Below are 27,623 nucleotides of genomic sequence, written 5' to 3'. Positions count from 1 at the left end.
TCCCCTGAACACTGAATAAACTTAAACATGTCATATAAAAGACATATCTGCCTTTAAAATGGCTAAAATAAGACAAAACTCTGCCTTAGCTGCTGTATTTTCAAATATGATGAAAAGATATATTAATTTTTAATTTTTTTCCTTATGAGGCAGCTGAAACAGGTCACTGATAGCAAATGGAAGCATTCATAATAAAATACATTATAACTAGAATTCTATCATCCCTTAAATCTCTACAGTCTCTGAGATTACCTGAGTCCTAAGGTAGGCAGAATCTGGCACAAGTTTTGTGCATCTACCACATGCTCAATGTTGTCTTACCCTCAGTGGAATACCAATATCATCGACAGATGTATCAGCCATTTGCTGAGGGCTCTTGCCAATGCTTCTCTTCTCCTCCATTGTCCTCTTCTCACTTGGTACCGGCTCCTGAGCTGGCTTGTCCCGTATGAGTGCTGAGTCAACTTTATCAGAAACTAGTCTGTCCGGCACTGAATCTGGAAATGACAATGGGGGATTCTTATCTCATCCCAGCATTTCACCACATCACCATATTCCACTCTTTTAAGGCAAAAATCCTAGCAAGTAGTTGATGAGACAGACTGTCACTGCTAGCTGTGGCTAGCGCCTGAATTAAAAGAAATATACCAAGAAAATGTTTGATGTCAACAAAAGCAGGCTAGCATTTCTCAGGTAGCTTTGACTAACCAGCGACTCTGCAATCTCATTCTTCATCAAAAAACATCCGTGATACAGTCTCCCAGACATCTTTTTCTGTTGGTGATTTCAATCTAATGGAGCATCCTACATGGTAGTGGGGCACTACTTTTTAACAGCTTGCACTCACCTGTTTGACAATCCCATTCATCACAGTCAGTATGTGATGCTTCCAAATCATCTCTGTGCCCTAACCAGTAAATAACAAATTCTACCGTTATTTAAGCATATATGATTCCTCTTGCACATGAGTTTGCATAAAGATGGCAGGCGACAACTAATTGCTCCAGGTCACCTTGCTACTACCTGGAATTCCTTGACACTGCCCAACTGACACCCACATGTAACAGTAGGCACACCATTACCACCACTGACCAAAGAACTAAGGGAGCTCAGGTTGCTCTGAAGCTCTACTATGCTCTGGAGGGATGCAGCACAACAACCCTTAGACTCTACCAAGGGTTTTCTGTGGATTTTCTGGAGATGAAACATCTGTGATTTTACAGTCTGCCTCATCAAGACTTTGCCAAGTCCTATCCTTTTTACATCACTGCATGCATTAAAAATAGAGATAGAGAGAGAAATATTTATTCACATGCACATCACCATACTGACCAAAGCCATTAAATGTGCAGAAATCTGAAAGGGGCAGTTAGCAGAGAAAAGACTCATGCATAACAAAGCATTGGTCCATTGGTACCTTGAGCAAACACAATTCTGCCCTGTGAAACTTAGTACATGAAAGATTTGTGTTTGAGTAGATGGTTTGAAATTACCATCAAAATTTAGGTCTTCCTCCTCTTTAAGGAAAAATGAAATAATGTTTGTAAATGTTCAAAATGGGGAAAAGCATCTATGAAATCCTTGTTTAGCATTTTCATCCTATTTCCCCTCCCTGTGAATGTGTGTGCAGTCTTTCGGTCCTTTCATGTCCCTTGGTGCACAGGGCTCTCCATTTTTAGGAAGTATTTGGTCCATTTCCGTTACTGAACTTAATAAAACTCTAGAAACAGAGCACAGAAAGAGAAACTGAATCTAGACCATTCTTCCATGACCTTGAAGACAAAAAGTAAGCAGGTTTTTGGATGTGGATGAGGAGAGGATGCAAACTTAAGGAAAGGTCACAGCTTTTCTATTACTTACCATTGTCACTACTTATGTTACAAGTCCTGAGCTTCTAGTCTAGAAAAGTCATTATTTTCTGCAGGCTTTAGCCTTTAGAATTCAATGTCATTGACCTTCTCTGACAGGCTTGGTAAATATATATTGTTTCTCTTTCATTCTCTAGCTCCCTGCACAGGAAAAGTGGTTGGCTGCTTGTCAGGTAGATCCCATCTGAAACTACAATGATAATATTCGAAAAACCTAATATAAACATAAACAACAGGGTAGATGTATCACGATGTCCCAGTGCCACAGCCATGATCTAAGCAAAATCTTTATTTTGATGATTTAGCAAAACCAAAACCCACCATCTGGCCTGTACCAGCCATCTCCCAACCATGCCTTTCTATCTTATAATATTAAACATGAAGGTTTGGGAGCTATCTAGCATGGCATAGCCAGGGTTAAAACCTATCAGCCAGTGTAACGTATTTTAAAAGAGTTTTCAAAAATTTTTTTGGAGTCCACTTAGAACTGGTTGAAGGTGCTGTACTGACAACCCTGAAGGCAGGAAAAGCCTGTTCTGACAGCATGAGTTGTATTAGGTCAAGCCCTCCCTGTGCACCCTGCCAGGCAAGTACTTCCTAGGTCCACAAGACTCAACCAAGAGGGTCAGATTAAATGCTGGTCCAGTTTGGCTGCTCAGCTGATACTGCAAACATAGACACCTGCTGCACCAGCATCTTCGCAGAGGAAGGAACTAAACAGACATCTTTCACCACAGTTTCCTACAATACCCTACAACTTAGAGAACAACAGCTGGACTTCACACTGACTTATTTGCCATGCAGCTCCAATGATTTCAAAAGAGTTTACAGGGGTACATACCAGGATTTGAAGTATTTAAAAATCAGAGCGCCAAATCTGGTACGTAATCCCCCAAATAACCAGATTGCACCATTCAGCACACTCCATGGCACCTGGGCCATCCTTTTGCAAGAGCAGCAGCAATATATAGGGTTGCACAGCAAGAGAGTTTTACTGCTGTAACCAACAGAACATAAAAAGCAGGGGGAGAGGTGTCAGCCAGCAGCTTTGTGTGGTTGTTTTGGTACACCAAGAGTAGGTGCAGACCCAGCTGTGCCACAAGGTGCTTCAATCTTCCAGACTGAGGATCATTTGGTCTGTAACACTGCTCTGTGGCTATCTCTAGTTCAGAAATGAAAGGAGTTCCTGATAATGATGGGAAACAGCTTGCAAAACAGAAAACCAACAGGAAACCTCTGTCCGAACTTGGAGCCAAGCATTAAACTTCCAGCTGAGTGGTGTCTCATGAGACACCACCTACAGTAAGGAGCTGTTATGCAGCCTGTCACCACAGCAGGGTGGCAGCGGAGAGGAGGGACAGGCTGGTGTCACAGCCGAGGAACCAGGTGGATGAAGTTTGACCAGGTCAGCAGCTGCCTCATGGGCAGACGCTCTCCTTACAGGGCACACTCCACTAGTCCAGGGCCCATGCAGCAGAGCAAGACCACGCAGTATTGGCTTCTCTGTGTTTCTATTTGTGATATTTGAAGTGCTTAGGCACTATCTGTGACACTCTTCTTGCTCGTCTCTCCATTTACCCCTCCATGGCTATAACCAAAGAATGATGATATGGGTAAGCAGTGCACAATATGGTGTGGGTGTTATAGGAACAGCGGACTGAGTTACTTCTTTTTGGGGTACAGGGAGGGAAAGATGACCAGGAGAACAACTTGCTCTTCTTGCAAGGACACTCTCACACATGTTGCAAGAGCAGAGAGCTGCCTGGGGAGAGAAGCGTGGCAGCACACGTGTGTACTTGCACACTATAATTTTATCATCTATTTCTTGACATCTGGCACAAATACTTCAGCTCTTGGAGTCATGCAAATACTGATTTTTATTTCTCTTCCTCTCTCCTCACCACAAGCAAGACTAACAGCTGTGTAAAGAAACTTGAGAGTATGCCCCAAAAGAATAAACCTAAAGGCAGCCCCAGAAGTCAACCAGAACAATCAAACTGTATGTAAATCTTATGACTTAGGAAGAACAGACAAATAGTTTAGGGTTTCAGTATTTTAACATGTGGCCACACAGGTAGCATTAGGAGAAAAGACTGAAATGAAACATTCAGTGACCTGGACTAAGCCATGACAAATATTTATACTAATTCCTTTGCAGTTCCTGGGAAGTGTGTTTGCTGAAGGTACTCCACAAGCTAACAGAGCAGCAGCTTTGCTTCGAGCAGAGGCAGCAGCTGGGGGGTAGCAGACCTTTCACATCATACCTGCCAGGCTACTAAGCCTTTTTTGCTGTTCTGTGGTAAAGGAAGAAACAAAACAAAAAGAAATACAGAACAAATGGGTGAGACATAAACAGCAAGTGCTCTGGTGCTGCATTTCTGACAGGCAAGAAATACACTGTAGACAGAATGGCAGCAGCTGCTGGAGAGAATCTGTTTTCAAATATCCTGCTGAAGTGACAGCCCACAGTCCCTTCTCCACACAGTAAACTCATGGAATAATATACATTTCATGATGCAGTGACCGATACATTTGTAAAGAACATTTAATTTTTATTTCTTATTTTTTCTTAACAACAGAGAATGAAAAAAGTTGGATAGGAGACAATTTGAAAAACAGTAAAGACAGTCAAACAACTTGGAAACTCTGTTACTATTAGCATGAAGGACATTTTGAAACAATAATGCTGTAGCATTTCAAAGGGATATAGGAAAGGACTGAGTCATTGTTGGTGCTTGCTGAGTCTCGTCACATACTACTGAGCCACAGACTCAGGGATTTGCTCACAGACACAGCTTGGCTAAGTTTTTGACTCTCAGAATGGTCCCCTTGGTTTAGGGCCTTTCATTACTAAGTTCCCAGACTAGGACCTTTGTGCTATCTTCCAACATGTTTGACCATCTTAAAGTTGATGCTCACAGCTGCTTTCTAAAGGGATACCCAAATGACTTGTCCAAGTCATGACTGAGAATAAACCAAGAATTCTTAGTGCTCTGTTCTCTGCTCTTTCTAATCCCTAGTAATTATTCCTTTAATTTAAAGCATGAAAGAAATTTTAAAAGAATAAACTATTTGACTAACATACAAAATACTAACACTCCTGAAAGCTCACACTGTTAATGGAAAGATTTCAAAAATATTAATCACACTTGTTGTATTAATAATAAACCATGCCATGCAATGTCTGTCCAGGAAATAACTGTGCTCTGGAGTGATGTGGGACACTTACCAAGCAAGTTTGCCACAGGTAACAATCTTCCAGGTGTATGCTGTTTCCTAGCAGAACCCACCTTTACTATATATTTGTACTAAGTGGACTGTCTCAGCAAGGGAGACTGATATTTTCCCCTCACTAAGTGCAGCTCCCTCACCACTACCTATGAATTCTGTTCTTTTAAGCACAGCATTTCTGCCTTGCTAACCACTGATGGCAAGCTGCTCATGTACATTATGCTCACATGATAGCTGCCAGCATATGAAACAAACCTCTACATGCAATGGGTAAAAGGAAGGGTTAGTAATCTGAACCTAAGAAGTAGATGGGAAACACCTGCTTCAAGCTTCACTCTTCTAAGGAGGCCATCAGGAGTAGGCTGCTGTATTAGGAGAAAGGAGAAGAGATGCAAAAGAGGATGGTCTCAGCTTCAGCCATCACCTTCACTGAGGAGAACTGCATTCAATCACTAAGGTCTCCTAACAAAAACCTGTGGTTCAAATAGTCGATGCTTGAGAGGTCTTTCCTACCTCTTCTTCCACAGGGGAGAGAATATCATGGATGAAAAGACTTTTCAGGGAAAAAAAAAAAAAAAGGTACTTTTTACATGAAGAGGAGATTTCCTTTTCACTTATGTCTTTGACTAGGAAAGAGAGCTGCTGCTGGATAGAAGCAGAAGGAGCAGGAGGTGTCTGCTATTTCATTCTCCCGTCTGACCGGAGCCAGCTTGCAGACCCAGGCACACACCTGCTAACTGAGACTTTCACTCTCTTGTGATCTGGGACTGTAAGCAAAGGCCAAAAACTTGTAGACATCTCAGAGAAAGGGTTGGGCAGAGGAACATAACTGCTCGCAACAGTGAAGGAATGATTAGAGGCCTTCAGAGTTCCCAGAGGAGGAAGCGCTGGAGGAAACTAAGACTTGAAGCCAGTAGCAAAAGGGGTAGAGGAAAGAAGTATTTGAGTACACCTTCAGTGCAAAACAAAGGTGTCAAAAAATTAATCAAGACACCAACAGATATGAGGGGAAGAAATTCTTACCTTGGTGCTAGAAATGAACAAGAGGATCTGATATGACTTGTTTATAAGCATAAATCTTATTCAGTTGGTTTTACTGAAATTCAATAGAAAAAAATCTGAGATCTCTCATCTAGCAGACAAAAGAAAGTATATAGTGCAGTTTCTGTGCTTCAAATTGCATTATGTTTTTCTATGTCTCTGACAGCTCCAAATCCAAGAGTCTTGCATGCTGACAGATTAATGAACTAGCAGATAAAGCATAAAATAGGACAGTGGGTGAAGTCTGCTACAACAGTCACTCCAGAGAATAAGATAACCAGCTCCTTAAAAAGCAATCAATAATCCTCTGAGGAGAAAGCAAGCCACATTATCCATCTGGAAGACTAACTAAACTACTGGAGATCTCAGACTGCCAGCATTAAAATGACCTTGAAATACCTAATTCAGAGGGTATTTATATTATTAACAATTTATATTAAACCTCAACTTGACATGAAGGAATTGATTTCAGTACAAAACATAATTAACCATTCGGGGGAAGGTGGATCATAACCTAGTAACAATTTGTTATATGCCATGAGACTAAACCAGTTTTGAATAGATAAGGTCTATTCTAAATATGAATCATGTCAGCCAGGACAGAAATGTAATAGACAACCAAGACCTAAGAACCATTTAAAAAGACTAAGTCAGCAAAAAGAAATCTTAATGCTATGCTGGGATAAAGCCTAGATAAGAATGGAAGCATAAGGAACTGTAAGAAACCCTCAACACATAAAAATATGGACAACTAAGAAAATGTATACCTATGAGTAAGTTATGTATATTAGGAAGTGAAAGAAAATTACAATGGAAAAAATGTCTCAGAGACTCAAAAATAGGTTTTAAGGTACACGAAGAATAAACAGAAATCTAGCAATAATCTTGTTCTTTTACCAAATAGGCAAAGTGGAACTCTTAATAAGAGGGCAGAAAAGACACATCTGATTACTATTTCCATTCTGCATTTGAAAAAAAAAGAAAAAAAAAGTCTGATATCCTACTGCCTGGTGGAGAAATACTTTCCACTTCAACAGTAACTAAGGACTACGCTGAATGACAACTTGAAAATTAGCATGTTCATATAAATTGTATTGAAGAGTTTTAGAACAGTTTTCTACTCTAAAGAGAGCGATTATGAAGAGAGCATCTCATTGGACCATTAACATTCATCCTCAGTATGTCTTGAAATACCAAGGAAACTCCACAGGACAAGGAAGAAGACAAATGTTGTGACAACCTTCTAAAAGCATTAGTGAGATGGCTGGACATCTGTCTGTCAAGTCAACGGCAATGCCAGAAAAAAAATATTGTAATGACTTATATGGTATTTTACTACTAAATAGATAGTATGACACACACAATGTCGGTCAATACAGATTTATGACTAAGATGCCTTATCAAACCAGTTTAATATGATTCTTGCAAATTACAAGTTTGACTAATGAAGACTGAAAAAAGGCATTGGAATGAGATACTTCATAGACTTGGTCAAGTTGCTTATCAGGCCATGATCTATATTGCAGTCAACAAAAACTGTGATGAGAGAAGGCTCTTAAATCTATCAGGATATAGTATCATGAGTGCTAGTGGTCAGAGGCAAGACATATTCAGACAGGACAAATTATTAACCATGAAGGTAGTAAACAGAACAACTTGACATCTGTTGTCTCAGAGCCACTATGTGTGGATCACCATATTATACAAATTTATCTCTCCTGCTCTTAAAATCTACAGTGAGAAAATATCCTTGTGTGCTACACACTGAAATGCTCCAGATTTAATATGACAACCAACCAAAAGAGTATCCCACCTCAAGAAAGTGAACAAAAGGCTTTGAGATTAAAAAAGCCTGCCTCAAATAGTATTTTCTCCTCTTGAAGCACTTGAGGAATCCAGACACCCTCATTCAGAAGCACATAAACAAAGTTGCTTCAGATGCTGGCAAAAAGGAAGAAATAACCCACTTGTTAGCCCTATAATCAGCTAAGCTACAGTGAGAACACCATCTTCAGGATCAAAGACTGTTTTAAAAAGGCACTGAAAAAAACCCGAGGGGCTACAAAGGAGCACACCAATGCATAACTGTAATTAGAATGACTACAAGGAATACAGGGCTTGCTCCTATTTTCTGATTTTATTTTTTTCTTCTTTGCAAAAGGTAAGTCATAGCACTGTTCATTGGAATCTGTCTGTCCTGGAGTTTCTAAAGTCCACTGGAAACCAAGGCAGATCGAACTGCATTTTTGTGGCCCTTTATAAGCTGCAGTTTAGTGATGCACAGTAACTGGGAAGCTGGTATAATGCCAGCCACCAGGAGAACTAAAAATGAGAAGCACAGTTCCTCTCTAATGTCAGAGGTAAAGAGATGCAACTATCCATTCAGAGGAAACTGGTGTGAGGCAGAGAAAGGCTCAGATTAGTAAACACGGGAGGGATCAAACAAGGTTGTTTTGTTCATATGCAAACCCAGAGCTCAAGCACTACTGCGGTATGAGTCTGAGTTGATCCAGTCATGGATAAAGGAATAAATTGCCAAGTTCTTATGGGGAAAAAAAATTATTTACTATTGGGTAAATTCTGCTGAGAATTCAGAGGTCAAATCTCTCCCACATTAACTGAAAATATGGCAGCTTTCACATTGCAGTAGCTAAGCTCCCTCTTTTCCAGTGAGGGAGAACCTACTCAAGATATCTTGCTTCTGCTGTTAGCTAAATCCAAGCATATACCCTTTTCCACCATGACAGGGCACCTGATAAGGGGATAAGTTGTTACCCTGCAGTAACTGACTCATATGTCCATAGCCCAGTTATAAGACCCTCCCACAACCTCAGAGTGGCTTCTGAACCACAGATTTTAATTAGAGATGGTAGACATTGCCCCAAACCTCTAACCTCTTACTTGCCTGTTGTATGGTCCAATCACTACAACTTTCTGGAGGCAGCTTTGTTAGCTCTTAGTAGTCTGGATTTTATTGTCCATGGCACACACATTCTCCAGTTTCTTGTAGCCTAACAGGTTTCTTAATTTGAGCCACAAATATCTATATACAAGTCTCCTTACCTCGATTGTGTTGCAAGAGGACAATAGTGGGATTGACAATTGTGGTAGAGGGATAGGCAGAGGAAGACTTGTTGATTGACGTGAAGGTTGGATAGTCAGTGCCAGTGCCAGGCTGGGGCACTTCATTTAGCACAGGACCTGGGTCCTGAAAAGGAGAGCAACACATCATTAGCAGCATGCAGAAGGCTGCTACACTGGGAAAATCTAGGGGAAAAAAAAAAAAACCACAACATTTTAAGATGAATGAGAAGCATAATCACAGCAAATTTTAGTAAAAAAAGGGATAAGCATGAGTGCTACCCTGCTCCTTGTAGGTACCCTGCTCGTTGTTAATGCAATTAGTTTGCTAAGGCAGTACCATAATTATTTGGTGTTGAGTTTCACAACTCCAACCCCAAAAGGAGGTACTAAATTCATCCCAAAGACTCTCTGGAGCAAACACAGGGTGCCAGAAATGAATGAGCAAATCTGGTTGGGGGGAAGACACAGACATCTTTCCCCTGATAAACACACACGCAAACATTTGTTTTAAAAGTATTCTTCTCATAGCAAGAAGTCAGACATGCAAAACTCATGCAACTCTCAAGTGAAACATTATTACTGCAGCTGATTTGGTAAGGAATGTCTGAGGAATAAGGTTAGCACCATGACTCAGGAGACAGTGACACACCTACCTGATTAAAATAATGAAATAAAATAAATTTTAAAAAACCCAAACCCACAATAAAAAACTCCCCAAACTGATAGAAGGTAAAAAGCAGGACTCTAGCAAGGAAGATACTAGACATGGCTTTGCCACTAGAGCAAGGACAGCAAGCCGCTCTTGCTCTCCTAAAGCATTCAGCTCCATTATTTACTTATTTCAAACCCACCTCCGATATCACCACAGCTCTGGTTGTTCTGTAGAAATACAGGCTGTGTCAGCAGCAAGACTTTAAAAACTAGTTAATCTTTGAAAAATCTCAGTCCAGGGATACTGGGATTTTTGTTGATAGTAAGGGGAAAAGATAAAGAAGGGATGATGAATAAGACTGTGTGTGCCAGTTTAGGCTGAGATTTTTCAAAGCTTCTTAAGGAATTTGGACATACAATTACTGCTAATGGAGAATGAGCATCCAAACAAAGAGAGTATGGAACAGCGTACCAGATTTCTGCACTCCTCATACTTCAGTGTCAGTCTGAAATGCTGGAGGCCACTGATCTGTAAAATGGAGCTGACCATTCAATGAGATTTTAATAACTATTTAAAAAAACCTGAACATGCACAGAATAATGCTCTAGAAGAATCCCTACTCCTGGATTTTTGGCCAAGTGCAACTCAGTACCCTTCATACCCACCAGTGTCAGGGGAAGGGACTTACAGGATCAGACAGGGGACTGAAGAGGGGCCAGAGTGAGGTCTGGCACCAGAGCTCAGAGATAAATCACAGTGAGAATTTGCCATAATCAGAAAAAGCATCTACAGTCTCTCCAACCTGGAGGGAAAATACGGAAAAACAATCCTGTTCAGCTGGATGGAGATGATCTTGCTCCAAACAGCATCTGATCAGGCCATAGACGTTTCATGAAGACAGAAAAGAAATAAATGGTCTTCAGAAATAGATGGCCCCAAGAGAGAGACCCAGCCCCATTTTGCTCCCTGTGATAATATTCTAAACAATGCAATTTGGGAAAAGGAGTGGGAATTGGGGAGAAATATGAGACAGTTGGGTTTCAGCTTCACTTTGGTAACTAAAATATAAAGAACCCCTCAAAGAAGAAGGATGTCACATCAGGATAGGCTCAGCAGCCCCAGCCAAGTCACCAAAGTGCTTCAATAAAGGCCATTTAAATCACTGTGGAAAACAGCTCTGTGACTACATGCCTGAAAGTGAACATGCCAAAAAACGTTTCAAAACTCTCATCTCAGAAAAATCAGGTACAACAAAATTTCCACAACTCTTCTTTGATTTGGATGCCTGCCAAATTCTTCTGGAACCTGCAAATAGGATCCATTAAAAAAAAAAGAAAGAAAGAAAAAAACCCCAAACCACAACACCAAAACCCACAAACTTTCATTGCTCTATGTAGTAAAAAAACACCAATTTCAACAGAAGCAGAAAGGCCAATGCTGAAAACTTTTTTAAAAATATCTTTTTTTTTTTTTTTTTTTTTTTTTTTCCCTGTTTGCTAGATCCATACAGAGTCAGAGGGCAGAGAAGGCATCATCATGAGAGGACAGGATTTTCTGCTGAACTACTTACTTTTCCTTACAAGCAACCATGTAATAAAAATGGTGGTTGCAAGACTTTCAGTACAAGGAGAGTCAGGTACTTTTTGCTGCCTCTGCAACTTTAACTGAGACCTACTTTTCCTCCTTGTCCCTGAGGACTTTTTAAAACAGGTGATGAGTTTAAAGAGAAACAAAACCTAATCCAAGAGGAACACAGTAAATTCTAAGTTAAAACTGCTGTGGACTGAATTTTTCAACATTTGCATGACAAGCAATTCCATACTGAAGAGACACTCTTCCCCCTAATCTATCCCATAGCACCTACATGCTTGGAAGACTCTTAGCTCAGTAACTGATATTATTGCTTGTAAGTCACTGGATACTGACAGCAATCTCACACTGATTTCAGCAGGGATTTGTGTGGAGACCATACGGTTTTGTGGATCAAAGTGGAACAGAAAGCCAGCCCTAACCTTTAACTGGCTGGCTGTTGTTGATTTAAATGTTATTCAAACACAATTAAGTATGCTATTAAAAGAGCCTGAAGAGATCAGCTAGTTGCAGCTGTTCTGTTCATACAGAATTCATTATTCTGAGCAAGTCCTGAAGACTCTTAAGGTGTGCATCATCTAGCAGAATGGGCAGAAAAGGAGACAGTCAAATGTTGTTGCAAGAAGTCAACAGAAAGTTCAAAGCTGCACAAGGCAGGCAACACGCATGCACTAGCACAGGACGTAAACAAGGTTTCAGTTGTCATGCTGCTGGCAGGGAGTGAGTCATCACTCCTCTCTCAAGTTTAGTATTGCAAGGAGAAAGTAATTTTAATCTGGGAATACAAATTTAGGAGAAAAGGGCGAGGAGGGTACTTGGCAAGCTTACTGTACGTGAGATGACTCCAGTGATTTCAGGCTTCAAGCCCCTGTGCAAAGCCCCCGTGACTGGAGGGACAAGTGAAGGTGGTGATGAGAAGAATGGCAGTTTCGGGTAAACAGAGGGTAATGTGCCAGATGCGGAGGGTGCTTGGATATGGTGGGAACCCCGCTGGAGATGTGGGGGAATGAAATCATCTAGAGTTGGAAAAGTCAAGGGTGGGCCAGGAGAAACAGTCTCAGGGAATACGGAGCCTTTCGCAAAAGGAACCAGAGGCGGTGGTGGAGTGCTGGAGCTGCCTTCTTGCTGTCTGTCTGGATTAACCTGGAGGAGGGGGACTACTATTACCCCAGGCTGAGCTGTGGTGGTGGCAGTGGCATCCTGTGGGAAACAAGGTGGCGTTATGCAACGGGGGAGACTGGTACTTCAGTCTAACGCAGCCACATAGTGTCATGCAAGTATGCACCCAAAATGATACGAAGCCCCAACAGATTTTCTTTCCTTAGGGAGACATACTTCTTCAGTCTTGCAGCCCTGGCCTCTGTGAGCATATTTTTCACAAAAATCTTCCTTCCCCACACCACCCCTCTTCTCCAGTTCTGTGCAGCAAGGCTGTATCAAACCACAGAACAGCTCTGCATTTACCATCACTTGAGAAGCACCAACCATCACATTACAGAGTTTGTTTCTTTTACACCTCCCTAAAATAGAAAGATCCTGGCCAGCTCAACCCCCTACAAACACCACACAGGCACAAACACTCAGATCAATGCTGGGGGAGTGCACGTAGGGTGTTAAGTATTATTGAGTAGAAGACCACAAGACTCAGGCGGCACAATAAGTGCTCAGAAATTAGGTAGGAGGAGAATAAAGCGTTAAGGGAACATTGTAATGAATTAAAGAACCATTCACACAGCTGAAAGAAAACAAGGTTATGGAGAAAACATGTACCATGCTGCGTCCCATTGCCTTGTATGGTAGCTGTCGCTGCTGAGTAAGGTAGGGCTCTTTTCTCATCCTGTCCTCTGTGGCAGTTGTGCTCTGGGGCTCTAGCACTCTGTCCCTCACAGCTTGCGGAGGTGATGACTGAGTCCAGGAGGGTTGGCCCGCACCATAACTAACTGCGTCTTTACTGAGGACAATGTAAAAGTACGGCCTGGGAGGAATAGGAGGAGGAGGAGGAGCAGGAAGAGACTTTCCAGTATCTGTTACAGAGGAAACAATGTTGGTGGCTGGTGCCTGAGTGAGCTCAGCGCCCAAACTGGTGCTGGCTGCTGGGTCATGTGCAGTGACAGTGGAATTTTCAGATGTGGCTGAGCAAGTGTTGTTAGATAAACAAGCTACATATAGTTTGGTGACCTTTTTATCCGCCTTCGTCTCATGACTGGAATTCATTCCAGCCTTACTACTGGGATCTGCCCTGTCAGGGTTGTGTTGTATGGATGATGCATCTGACGAGGAGCAACTTCCCAAGAGTGGCTGCCCAGCATGCACCTCATCTTTGGTGCCTGAAGAGGGAGAATACCCTGCTGACAAGCCTTGCTTCCCACTGGGGATGGCCCCGTATGGGGTAGGTGATGAGAAATAACATCGCGCACTAGCATTTGGTGATGCACGCTGTGTATAAGGCTTGGGTGCATTCAGGTACACGCAGTCCATGATGGGCACTGGCAACAGGTTGGTCACTTTAGTGTCAGTGCGAGGACGCCATGCAAAGCTCTCCTCTTTGGGAAGAGGAGGACGGGGAGGAGCAAGGGCCTGCTCAGTCAGATTCAAAAGGGAAAAGAGGGAGAGAGGAAGCAGCACCAAATGAAAGGAAAAAGAAAGGAAAAAATAAATTCAAAGAATGAATTTGGTCATTAGATTTGGGTTAAGCAGGTTTTAATACAGCAAGAACAAAAAGCAAATACAGTATCTGGAAAGGCCAGTGCAGAACTCACTCACATACACCATCTCACACATTCTCTCTTAGCATTGCTCACTGCAGCACACGAACTTTACCCAGCTCTCAAGTCCATGACTACATGTTTCTCTCTAGACTAAATAAATCTCAGTGCTGTATTGTTTTAAGAGGCCTGCACAACAACACCCACCATGCCTCTGGGAAAGCCTAAGTCAAGATTTAACATCCTGGCTAACTAAACCCAGGCTCATGCCTGTGTAACTAAATATTTCCCAGCACCGGGGACATTTGAATCACAAAGCCAAATTCAGAGCTGTAGGCCATCTCTGCATGTTAAGTGCCCTGACAAAAAATGAAGGTTGCTAAGTTTCACCAGTGCTAATGAAAGCAGACATCATGTGAATACTATAGCCTGCCACAGCTGGCTAAGTAAAAAGTCAGTATTTCTTCCTTCTAAAAGCTAGCTCTGAAAATTTCTTCAGGGTTTTTCAGTCCTGAAAATGCTTTCAAGAAGACCAGACCAATTAAAGTTCCTTGAAGAACTGAATTCATAAGAATTTGCCTCCAGAATCAAGATTACTAAGAGAGAAATCCTGCTTCTAGTAAATAAAAAAAAAAAAAGCTTTACTGTTTTTGGTACCTTGCAACATATAGGTTGCTAGCTCCACAACTGCCTGCTGACTCCAACTCCCAATTACAGTGATTTTTTTCTGAAAGCCAAAATGGTTTGAAGTAAAATAACTTAGCAATAAAGAGGTTTCATTTTATTTATTGCTTTGTTGCCAGTAGCTGAAAACTATAAACTACTGAAACGAAGAGAATTAAAACACCCACCAAGTGAACAGTAGCTCCTTGCATTCTTGCAAATTAACCCTCTAGAGACTATGAAATCAAGTTTTACACACATCCTGTTGTCGTATCTTTACGGGCAAAAACTGGCTAAGCCACTGCTAAAATGGCCAAAACCAGAGAATGAAGATGCCTTAACAGCTTGCAACATTCAAATCTGAAAAGAAATGCCTCCTTTAAAATTCATCCACATATGACAAGTTGTGGCCAGCACCTGTTCTTGTTACATGGATACAGACCTAGAATAGCTTCATATAATTACAGCTGCTGTCCTGAAATCTACTGTCCTCATGCTGCTCTCTCCTTCCCTCATTCCCTAATGTGTAAGGGAGTGGAGAAGTGAGTTGGTAAGTGGTCCTTCTGAAGGGCTTCTGCTTCTGGAACAGGCTCATTCCTTTTGATTCCTTAAGGACAGTAGTTTCTGTCTGGAGACTTCAGAGTGCCATAATATTTCCCTAGCTTAGGTGAAGCCTCACTTTACTGCTACATAGTATTATCAGGAAATAATAATTCACCACCTGCAATTGTTGTTTTCCATTTTCTTCCATTTCACTTAGTTTGGATAGCAGTCCTTGAGATCTGTATAAGAGGTACCATGTGCACCAGTGCGCTCTCTGTTCATCAACAAAATCAATAAGGGACTCCAGGACAGCTGTAAGTATCAGGCAGCAAATGGCTTTCTCCTTTAGGGTGCCACTCCTTCCCATGCCTTCATCTGAGTTGTGCCTTCTTCCACTTACAATTTCAGGAACAGTGTCTGTTCTGTGGCATTGCTATAGGTCCCTGATGATGGGAGCAGTCACTCTGACAGGGTGACAAGGTTTTAAAGGGACTCTGTTTCACATAAGAAATCAGTTTTTAATTAAGGGTTTCCTTATCAGCTTTCAGACTGCTTCTGTGCAGACCGATCACACAAAAGAAAAAGGATGAAGTTATACTTAACAGATTGACTTCAACAATTTACCTTCAGGTACAAATAACCTTTCCCTTTTGGCTTATATCAGTTACAGTGTTAAAACTGAAAGGCACTTTCCTGATATCTTGTTTTTAATGTAGGGTGTAACTCTGCTTTCAGCCTGCAGCAACCTCTAGGAAATAGACCAACATAAAAGACAAAACAGTAATAGATGACTACTGCACCTTTGTTCTTGTAAATGCATTGTCCTCCTCCTTCATCTGCCAAAGAAACACTGTGGCTGCCTGAACACACAAGCTCCACAGCACTCTGATGATATCAGTGTTTACCCATTTTAAAGGTAGGAAAATCTGAGGCACAGCAACTTACCCAAGTCTGCAGCAAAGTTTGGAGTTCAACTCAGGACTCTTGACCAGGTATCCAGTGCTTGAACCCAGAAGATCACCCTCAGGGTCACAGAAGAAAGGCTTACCTGTGGCTTGCTGTCTGAGGAAAGGTTCGGACGCACACTCCTATAACCCTTGGCAGCCAGAGAAGATGGGTGGGCATCCCCATTGGCATCAGTGTTAGATGACGAGCTCCAATCATCTACAAGGGGAAGGAAAACTCAGATCACAGAGGATTCCCTCCAGTTACAGGATGAGTGAAAGGAGGGGACTCTTTTCTTCCTTTTTTTTTTTTTTTTCCTCCCCCAGGCAACGTGAAATAATTCCAAGAAAGCAACAGAAGCAACAACATAAGCAGTCAATGTTTGTACCTCTTCCTGGGTTTTCTGGCTCCAGATCTAAGCATTTTATAGAAAGGAAGGACACAAGAGGTGGGGGTGGAGGACAGGCATAGAGGAAAAGAAAGGGGGAGAAAAAATAACCCATTACATTTACAGAAAACATGTACCAATTGAAGTGAAGAGTCGAGCTACTTCATTTCACACATAAAATGCTTTCTGACAGGGCTGCCTAATTACCATAGAGACCAGCCCTAAACATGATGCCCTTCTTGTTTCTGACCTTTGTAAACACAAGGCAATTCATTCAGAGGGATGAAGAAACAATTGTTCATTGACATTCTTATTTCAGAGGCAAGAAAGGCAGCCCAGCTAGCTACTGTCTAGAGCTGCAGTTTCATGTCCAGACACTGCATATTACTGGAGATGTAGAGACCTCGTATTCAGCCATGATACAGGCTATGAAGACATATCTATTCTTATCAACATCACTATGTATGATTAACTGAGAAAGGACTGCCAACACATAGATCCAGTTTTGCAGACTAAGTGCATGTGCATGAAGTGAGTTATAAAGTATGTCACTTTACAACCAAGTCCCTGCAGCTAGATGCAATAGTCTCATCACCTATCTACCCACCCCCCACTGGGCTCCTCCCCACCCCTCTACGCATTTTGCTGCTTAAGTTATATGCAAAAGCTCTTCCAGCTCCAAAGTACATTTCATAAAGCGATTGAGAGAGTAAGCAAAGGAAATATTAATGAACTGATTTCCATAGCAATGGACATTGCCATTCAAGATACTGGAAATTTATGAAGCCATCAACAGAAAGGAGAGAGGCAATGGTGGGGGGTAGGAGTGAAGACACAGAGAATGGCAACCATGAAAAGAGGGTAGGTCACGGGTGGAGCAGAATGGGAGGAGAAAACAGAACAGAAAGCAGCACATTGGGGCTGGAATTAATGGAATTGGTCTTCCTCCAACAATACAGTCAGAAATGATGTACGCTTTGCTTTCAAGAGCCAGTTTGACCTCCTCCCCCCTCAACAGCATCTTGCCTTTGGGAGTTCATCCACTCTGCCAGACCCACGACACTGGCCAGGTTTGTTTCGCTTTGCCTGTCTCCTACAATTAAGTAATTACACGTCTGCTATTGAAAGATAGCAGAGGTCTGTGGTGACACTGTCTGGGACACTACCCCCGCTCCCTTGACAACCCAAGTGAATGCTGCAGTGCAGCAGCACTGCTCAGCCTCTTTCTGTTCCACCTCATGCCTGGCATAAAAGGAGGTGATATGGGCCTGCCAGGAAAAAAAAGATTTGAGAGTTTTTGGTGCTTCTGTCAGTAAAAGGGAGTTGTAAACAAACTTAAGCCAATGAGTGAGCAGTCATGAAACTTGCACTAGGAGAGAACAGGAGCCAGCCTGCCTCCACTGGTCTGGTTTTTGCAAGAGGCTTCTGACTATGCTATGGGATTTTGGGCTTTAAATTGTAGCTAAAAAAAAGTCACCCCAAGACTCTGGACTGACCTCTCGAGGTTACTGTGAGTAACATATTCCAGTTAACATTCCACCCACTTACTTTCAGTTGGCTCAACATCCTGAGGACATGGTGAAGTGATCTTCTGGTTCTCTTCATAGGCTGGAGATGCCCGGAGGGTCACAGCTCCTTTTCCACTGCAGACTTTGGTGGGATCTGTTTCTACAGGAAACGCACATGCACAGAGGAGACACATCGAAACATATGATACAAAGCTATTAGGAGCCATCAGAGCTCTATGGAGTAATTTTAGCATGGTTGCCTCCAGGTGAATCAATCTAGTAATGTTTATGCAGATGAAGATTAGCTCTGTATTTAAAGCATTGAGAAGTCATAGTAGTTTCATATTCATGTAATTGATGAATGTAGAAGTTCTGAGTCAGTGTAACAGAGCTAAGAAAGAAGGAAAAAAGGATGAGTATTTGAACCAAATTTCACAGGTCCATTTGTTTTATTTGGTCTGCTTTGTGTGGAAATATTATACTAAGAAGGACATTCTACCATTACACCTGTGGCTCTTCTATAGGGATGTCCCAGTGGTATAAAGCAAAATGATTTGTGTGCTGAAGCCTTAAAAATACCTTTTGTGCAAGAGTGAAAGAAAAAAAAAAAGTTTTATGACAACTGGAAGATAAAATCTTGTAACTATGCTAAATGTAACTATGCATTGCAAGCCACCTCTTCGCCATCTCTCCCTGTTTCATGGCAGTGTTTCACCTTCTGACAGAGGAATCCAAATCCCAAAAACCAGAAGGAGATTTAACATGTACCTGTTCAGATCACCCTGTGTGCCAGACACCAGATCATGCCAGTGTCCTTGCTGAGGCCCGATTCAGCACAACTTTTGTGCAGGCTTACCTTTGTGCATTTCAGTCCATGGATTTGGGTTTTTTCCTATCATTCTCTTAAGTAATAGCAAACCAGTACTTCAATGCCACCTTCCTTCCCTTACTTAAAATCCTTCTGGAGAGTTGTTTCCTCTAAGATACCTATAGAAACAATAAGCCTAAAGAGTCTCTCATTTATCTAAGATACTTCCACAGGAAAACACATCACTACCATTTCCTCATGCACTATTATTAATGCTGAAGCTGCTGCCAGACTTCACTTTGCCCTACCTAAACAAAGGTGCTAGTCCTACCATGACACCACACAGAGAGCCTGAAGAGGTACTGAGTATGAGCTGTATTACAGAAATGACAACATGATGATTTTGATTTTTATATGGTGATGATTGTGCTATCTCTGCATGGGGAGGGATGTAACTCCTCTTTAGGAACTGTCATTATAACCAAAGTTATGCCTTCACACTGGACAGAGGGGCAAAGGCCTCTGTCGGGACTGACAACAGTCCATGTTTGCAGATCAATATTCCCCAGCTGATTTCAGTAAGATAATGCCCCATTAAATCCACACCAGTATAGTGTCTATAGACCATGACAATGCCTCATCTAAGGTCGCAAAACACACACACCACAGCCAAGGCGGCCACAATATAAAGAAACATCAATACTGCCAGATGGACAATAGCGGTAAGGGGAAAGACTCAATGAATATCAAACACCTGGCTTGCATCAAAAGCCCTCTACGCTGGAATCACTGCAGTTCAAGCTTTTACATGGGCTTCCATTGCTTTAGGGATTTCTCAAAAAGCACAGCTTCAGATCCACACTTAGGACTGCAGAAGGGATGGAACAAGTAAGGAATTGGAGGATGACGTTCGCCCTTTAGTTAATTTAGGCAGCATTAAGGCAGCCTCTGTGAGGGAAAAGACTATCCAAACAGATATATCAAATGTTAATTATTCCTTAAATATACTGCATTTGCACTCGTACCACACAACTGATCATGCCTTAAGGTCACCCACATGCCTGGTGAAACAGAAGTTGACTTCTCTGACTGATTTTTGCATTGATCCAGATAGGGCCAGGACACAAGTCCAGTTCTTGCTACCATTCCCATCCACACAGCACAACATGCAGTCTAGGGACTCTACAGACCCACTTCCAAACAATGGAAGACAATGGAGGACAATGTTTAAGCTCTGGGACTCCAGTTTCAAGAGTACTGTAACTCTGAGGCATGGACATACTGTTGAGAGTCACCAGGCCTGATTCAGACATCCACAAAGAGAGCAGCATAGCTGTTGTCCTACTCTTCTACACCTAGATTCCCTTCACAGGCACTGGAGAGAAATGGACGCACTTAAGAATCTGACATGCCAAAAAAGTCTCCATCATACCAGAGGAGAATCCATTTGGGAATCAGTGTACTACTTTTAATTTTCATACAACATATTAAACATGTATAACAAATTAAAAGAATAAGAATCAGAAAAAAAAGTTCTGAACTCAAAAATTAAAATGTTTTGAAAAGGTTTGAAAATAAAATATTGTCAGACTATTCCAATTTGGGAAAGGAAGACAAATATGTAAGATGTTGAATTCTCTCACAATTTAGGTGAAATGATGGAAAACAAAAATCTGAATCTCTCAGTACAGAAATCCAGCAAATGCTAATGAACATGACATTAGCACTGTATTAGTCCAACAGAGCACATGTGTGACAGAATAGGAGAGACAAGCAGTATCAGCTAGACTAGTCTGACTGTCCAAATCCAGCAAAGTAAAAAACTATCATGTATTTTTAGTGGGAAAACATGTGCTTAGGGAGGGTGTGCCAGACAGCCTAACATTCTTATTTATCCATATAAAAATTTTCTAAAGTCAGTGTATGTATAGAAAAAAAAACCCATGCCACCAATATTGAACTGTGCTTGAACCTGTAAAATTCCATCTCTGACATCTATTTACTTTCATAAAGACTAAAGATACACAGCAAACATTCCTTGGCTCATCAGGAGTTTGGTTCAAAATGAGGCTGTAATAACAACATTATTCACAATCAAGCATTAGTAAAAGAGCTTACAATGATCCCTGATTCAAGTAGACACCATTATGTCTGCAAAGGAACAACATAATTGAGAACAGTGTATTGTGCCATTGAGACCTAACTGTATTAATCTACCGATGAAATCTACAACTCTGGAAACAGTGAGAAGAGGATGAAGCTGAAAACTAGCCAAAGCATGTGGGTGAAGCAGAGAGAGAGAGAGAGAGAGAGAGAGAGAGAGAGAGGAGAAAGAAAATGATGGCCAACTAATGCATGGCTGGGGGGAGGAAGGAAGAAGATACCTGTAGGCAGCACTAGGTGAGGAGAACTTTTCACTTTCTTCACAGGGATTATTTTAACGGCAGAAATAGAGCGTGTACATAAAGGGACATCAACAGCTGCAAACACAAAAGTGTAAATGGCACGTCCAAAAAGGGAAGAACAGAGTTTGGGAAGCATGCCACAAAATCTTCTAATGTACTTGGAGACACAACAGCAGGAAATTTCAAATACAAAAGCAGTCCAGAGAGCAGTGATGCAACCGTTAAAAATATCCCTTCATTCGCCCTAATTCAGGACATGTCTGTTTTATGTAGCATACAGAACTGCTTACTGAATTGACTAACTGCTGACTGCCACTATGCTGCAGGCAAAAAGAACCTAGAAGCATTAGTTTTTAGAAGCCATCACAAAATTTTAGTATAATTATTTAGTAGAGATACACTACATGCAAAAATTAAAATGTTAACATTAATATGGCTCAGTTAAAACAAAATGTGAAAACACAAGGATTGAAAGGTTGAAAGATGAACATTAAACTCGCCACATTACATGAATTCTGAATTTTATGGCACAGATTTTACAAGTTCAGCAACAGAAGAAAGTGAAACAGGAAATCATCTTGAAAATAGTCTCATGCCAAAGGATAGCATCAAAATATAAATTTCAGAAAAAGTCCATCCATTTAAACAGTAAATTGAAGAGATTTCCACTGGAATTCATCAGATAGCATACTAATTATGTAGAAACATAGGGGAAAACCATACAATAGCACTGTGCAAAATTCTAGCAATTGTTACAAAACTGTCCAAATCAGCTGGTACTTCCTCTCTCCAACTCTGTATTGCAGCTAATCATAGAATCATGGAATGGTTTGGGTTGGAAGGGACCTTCAAATCATCTAGTACCAACTCCCCTGCCATGGGCAGGGACACCTTCCCTTAGATCAGGTTGCTCAAAGCTCCATTCAACGTGTGGAACTCAAAAAACCCAAAACAAACCCCAAAACCAACAGAGGGGTGGCCGTATAAAAAGGCAAAGGCAAAACTACTCAGAGTTGAAGCTCAACAGGATCTGCCAAGATAAAATCCTGTAAATCACAGCTCTATCAGATTAACTCGAGTTGCACTCTTGATTTCTGCAGAGTCGGGATTTTCTCTTTTAAAACCTACCAGTTTTCTGCACATATTAACTAGAAAATGCTGGATGCCTCCTCACATTCCCCAACATCTCTCTCAGGCCTGCAAAATAAGGAGTAAGAGGAACCACATTTCTACACACCAATACTGAGCACCGGACCAGCCTGAGAGAGGCATTGACATCAGGGTGGTGTGTACAACCCCTCTTCTGGCAGATCTTTCTGGTCTCTGGCAAAACTGGAAAGCACAGACTTCACCAACCTAGAAAAGGCCTCTCAAGCAAAAGGATGGGGGGAGAGCTTGATAGAATTTTTTCAAACCTCAAAATAATTAGTTTTCAATTTGATGGGATTGTTTTAAATTTTTTATAGAAGAGGAACCCAAATCAAACCCTGTTCTTCATGCTTCTGCCCAAGCACTGGAGACCCTGCCAATACAATAGATCCCAAATCCAAATCGCCTGTGGTTTAGGAAACAACCCTAATTCTGTTCTGTTCTTTAACTGACTGAATTCATCCATTCACAATGCAGTCAAAATACTAACCACTATAAAAAGGCATCAACGGAAAAGAAAGGAAATGAAACCAACCCGTACAACCACATAGTTTCACCCTGTCAAAACACACACCATCACTATACAAAATTGAATGCTATAAAGCACACTGCAAACCTGTTAATGTTAATTTGAAGACTGGTTTGTTTAGATAAGTTTGGAGTTTTAACTGTTGTTGCTAATGACAGATTTTTAAATTTTTTTAATTACTTAATGCCCTTTAATCCTGGGCTCAAACCTTAACCTCCCACTGAAGTTACTAGGATTCACACACAGGCACCCACAAACTCATGCTGTCTAAATACACCCAGATATTGATTCACAGGTGCTCACAAGTACAAGTAGTGCACAGCTTTCCTCAGAACAGCACTCAAAATATACAGAGAGGCACATCCAGCCTGCCACCTTTAATAGACAAAGAACACTTGTTGAACTAAGAAATGTTGCTGCTGCTGGCACGGTGCAAGCACAAGGCTTTTCTTGTATCAGTAGCCAAGTAAACTAAAATTGGAAACCCTGGCTGTAGTGAATGTCCGGGAAATTAACCACATCACGAAGCTGACATGCAGGGGGAGCTGCAGAGATGTCTCTGAAGCTCTTAACCCACCTTTTTCTTGTCCATTGCTGCTCAGCCCATTGACAACAGTTTTTGCAACATCAATTTCTTTGTGTTCTGTAAAACAAATGAAGAAGCAGATTATTTCTGGGTTAAAACCTCTGCAACTGAATTTAACCTCTGACTATAAGGTGATGTCATGGGTCAGCGCTATTTGATTCATGAACTAGGAAGTATTCCTACTATCTCAGGAGATGTTGCTTGGAGAAACAAATCTCCTTTGGATGACACCACTGTTTCTCCTTTGCCTACCTGGATCACAGTCTGTTTTAAACAGGGACTGTCTCTGTCTGTGCATATGGCATCCAGCTTAGTGACAAAATTTTCAAGAGAGATTTTTCAAGTCTGTAATGTTCTCAACCGACATGAATATGGGTCTTGTGAATTCAGAGAAACACAGAAGACAATGCTAGAAAGGACCTCCAAGGGTCATCTAAAGCCATATTCCTGATCTATTGAATAATTCTACCTCTGTCTCTGCTCACAAATGTTTGTCTAACAAGTTCGTACAAACTTCCAGTATCACCCTAAAGCAACCTGTTCCAGTGCTTCACAACCTCAAAACTTATCAATAATTAAGCCAAATTCCCAAATCAGATTTTTCACACCCCAATTAGTCTCCGAGCTTTCCTCTGGACTTTCTCCAAATGGTTCAATTTTTCTCAAAATGCGGTGCTAAAAAGTGGACACAATACTGCAGATAAGAATTGATAAGGTGCTAAAGTCAAGTGAGAATGTCATTCCATAGGTCCTACATATGGCACTTCAGTGTCAAAGTCTGCCTTTTTTTTTTCACTCTGATTTTGCCTGTTACCCAGACAAGCCCAGAAGCTTTCCTCTTCCCAGCCAGCTCCCATTTTCTTGTTGTTTTTTCCTATCCAGATGTCAAACTTTGCATTCACCCTGATTAAAACATATAAAATTCTTTCAGATAATTTTTTCAGGTAATCAATAATTTTGAATTCTTGTATTCCAAAAGAAGCTGAAGTGATCTACTCCAACTCAAGATGTTTCCAGTTATTTTTTAAGCATTATGGGCCAAACTGAAACAACAAATGTGAAACCAGGACATTTTTTATTACAAAGGCATTCCACTGGTGCCTTAGTAATCAAATTCCCTGAGCTTTCAAGGACTTTGACTCTTTTGGGAGGCAGAAGAAGAGTCAAAAAAAGAGAAAGAGTAATTGCATCAGAAACAGACAGGAATATTTCTAATAATAAAAAGAAATGCCAGTGAGGGCAAGTGGAAAACAACATAGACTTACCAGAGCTCATTGTGGCAGAATGACTTGCCTTTTTCTCTTCTCGATTTTGTTTATGTCTGTTTAAAGTGAAAAGCAGAGTGGTTATGTCATGTTTCATGTCTGCCCAGACAGCACTGGACATGATGTTGAACATTCATCACGAAAGTCAATATAATAGTCACAGTTTCTTCAAAAAATTTAGTTTCCGAGTGGATTTATGTCAACCACCAGTTAAATTTTTTGCTGATAATTATCAGAAATTAAAGAGTATTTCAATCCAATATAGATACTACTTTCAGACTAATCCTCAACATTAAATTGTAAGATACTGATTAAAGTCTAAGAGTCTATACATATATGGCAAAGTGCAAATCTGGCTAGTTTCTAATATATAAAATGCACCTCACCTTTAAGAAAAAAAAAAAAATATTCTCAGTGAGACTAAAAGCTTTAAGCTAAAACCCTCAACTTAGACCACTGACAGATTTTAAGTCGATCTGTTACTCAGATCAAAGTCAGGCTCTCCTTTGAAAGATGTTACAATACAGAAGAGATATACTTGTTGAAATGCATATTAATGTCAGCACCAATAATTTCCAATCCTGCAGTACTGCTGATATTTTCAAGATCAGACTCCAGTAAGTGAAACTTCAAAATTATAAGCTTTAATCGTGGGACCAAAGGCAGTGAAATTACCAACCCAAGAGAAAAACTACCAGATGGGGACCAGAGGAGAAAAAGTCAATTTTCATGGTCATGACAGTCTACAGAGGACAACTGTGGGGCCTATTGCCCACTCCCATGGGGATGCGATATCTGCAGCAAATGAACAGATCTTAATGTCACACCACAGATGTTGGTTTGAATAGTCAAAGAGGAGTATTTTTAAAAAACAAATCCACATTTGCCAAGATCTCTCAACTCTCTGAAGGTCCTAGGCTGAATTACAAATCCTTTAATTTTTTCTTTCCACCCTGCAAAAGCTAGCACTAAAGAGAGTGTGAGACTAAAGAGATCAAGTGTGACTCCAGCCAATTAATGGCTTCTATGACACAAATAGGAAGCGGTATCTGAAGCTGCAAAATCATACATAAACAAAGACCCTAATTTGTGAAGTATAGAGGAAAATTGCTCAAAGAAACAAGAAACTGAAGAGGAGAGTTGGAGATACTTGCTTTCCTGTTACATGAACTGGAGGCAGTAGTGGGACATTTTAAGAGGTGGAAATTGCCCTCAGGGAATTGAATTTGTTCCCTTGCCTCAAACATCCCCATTCTTCATTAGTATTTGTTTCATACCAGCCAGAATATAATAGAGTATGTTCAATAGATACTCAAAAGAAAATTCAACAAGTAAATATAGTAACAGATCACTCCGTAAAACCAGCCAATATCTGGGCTCTCCAGCATGTCACCCTAGCAACAGGGGCCAACACTTAATTATTTAAATATTTTATTTGTTAAAATAAGATAAACATTGTGGGTTGGTGAAGGCTCAGCAGAATACAGCCTACCTCCAAGCTGATCCCCAGTAAAACAATGTGAAGTGGATGGTGTAGTCTAAAACCAGTCCACAACAAAAGCTGAGCCCAACTGAAAGGTCTGCTGCCCGACAGCCTGCCTGTAGAGTATCTGCTTTTTGTTTCTACCATTTCATATTAGCAATAAGTATTCTGAAATAGTAATGGTTGATGCAGCCTGAAAATTTAGACAAATGTACTCAGTAATGATCTTTCTGATCTCTGCACATTCCATATACAGAAAGATGCCTTAGTTCAAGCAAAACAGAAAAAAACAGGCTAAAATGATAGGCTATCCAGGGTAAGGAGGTTTGTAGCAATATCACGCCCTTCTATGTATGGAAAACTGTTACCAGTTAAACTCACTGGATAAATACAAGTCCCTCCATAGGGCAGGGAGAAAACTACAAGAAGGGACAATACTACAGTAAGTCTCAGCTCAGCTTTATGATTAAAACCATTCTGAAACTGAGAAGTTTTGACTTAGCACTGGCCTTCTCCTTGGGCTTCATGCAAGTCAACAGAAAGTTTCTTCTACTCCAAGCATCCCCAAAAGGTTGCCTGCTTTCCTCTAGCATACAGAAAGGGCATGGAAAAAGAATAAATACAGTATATTACCTTTTCGGAGACAAAGGAGGAAATACTAGTTTATGTGCCTAGGCAAAACAGGGTCCACTGCTGCTACAACCCCAAAACAACATAGGTCCGCTACCACGATGGCAGTATCCAAGCTATTAAACTTGTGACCCCATGCTTTATACTTTTTAAACTGTCTCATATCTGTTTAGAAACAGTGACATCACAACTGCTGTAAAACTCTGACTTCAGTGATGTCTTTTTGATTCAAGCGTCTCAATATTGCTTACTGTACTGGCCTTCATTGCATTAAGAAAAGCACTAAGGAAACAATTCACACCAAAAACCCCACAATTATTTGGTCTTAAAAGAACAAATTACTTTTCACAAGAAGTGATTTGAGGTTAAAAATAAGGTGATAACTAAAGAAGTTTTCTAAAATTAAATGGAGGAGGTGTACAAACTCATTAGACATAGATCTAGAAAAATTATTTTTCCACATATTCCCACACTTAGTAGCAATTATGGAATTTCAGTTAAAATAACAAACATTCAGTGTCCACTTACTGTGAAACTAATCATTATTCAA

General features: G+C 40.9%; 1 protein-coding gene across 5 annotated transcripts in view; it reads right to left on the bottom strand.

Annotated features, from left to right (window-relative positions):
* Window positions 1-27,623, bottom strand: part of SORBS1 (sorbin and SH3 domain containing 1) — an 80,662-nt gene that overhangs the window by 46,891 nt on the left and 6,148 nt on the right. The window contains exons 2-11 of one of the 5 annotated variants that reach the window (XM_074907282.1): window positions 24,961-25,016; window positions 23,687-23,752; window positions 21,411-21,506; window positions 18,259-18,378; window positions 16,426-16,541; window positions 13,237-14,043; window positions 12,295-12,666; window positions 9,204-9,348; window positions 4,133-4,162; window positions 322-497 (exon numbers count right to left, since the gene is read on the bottom strand). In XM_074907282.1, the coding sequence (XP_074763383.1) occupies window positions 322-497; window positions 4,133-4,162; window positions 9,204-9,348; window positions 12,295-12,666; window positions 13,237-14,043; window positions 16,426-16,541; window positions 18,259-18,378; window positions 21,411-21,506; window positions 23,687-23,752; window positions 24,961-25,016 (1,984 nt within the window). The remainder of the gene's footprint in view (window positions 1-321; window positions 498-4,132; window positions 4,163-9,203; window positions 9,349-12,294; window positions 12,667-13,236; window positions 14,044-16,425; window positions 16,542-18,258; window positions 18,379-21,410; window positions 21,507-23,686; window positions 23,753-24,960; window positions 25,017-27,623) is intronic. The other 4 variants (XM_074907284.1, XM_074907285.1, XM_074907283.1 and 1 more) reach the window with 4 other exon arrangements.

The sequence above is a fragment of the Athene noctua genome, chromosome 5 (genome assembly GCF_965140245.1).
Source record: "Athene noctua chromosome 5, bAthNoc1.hap1.1, whole genome shotgun sequence".
NCBI classification, from domain to species: Eukaryota; Metazoa; Chordata; class Aves; order Strigiformes; family Strigidae; genus Athene; species Athene noctua.
Note: the sequence above shows the minus strand (reverse complement) of the source record. Positions and strands in the feature narration are given on the sequence as shown.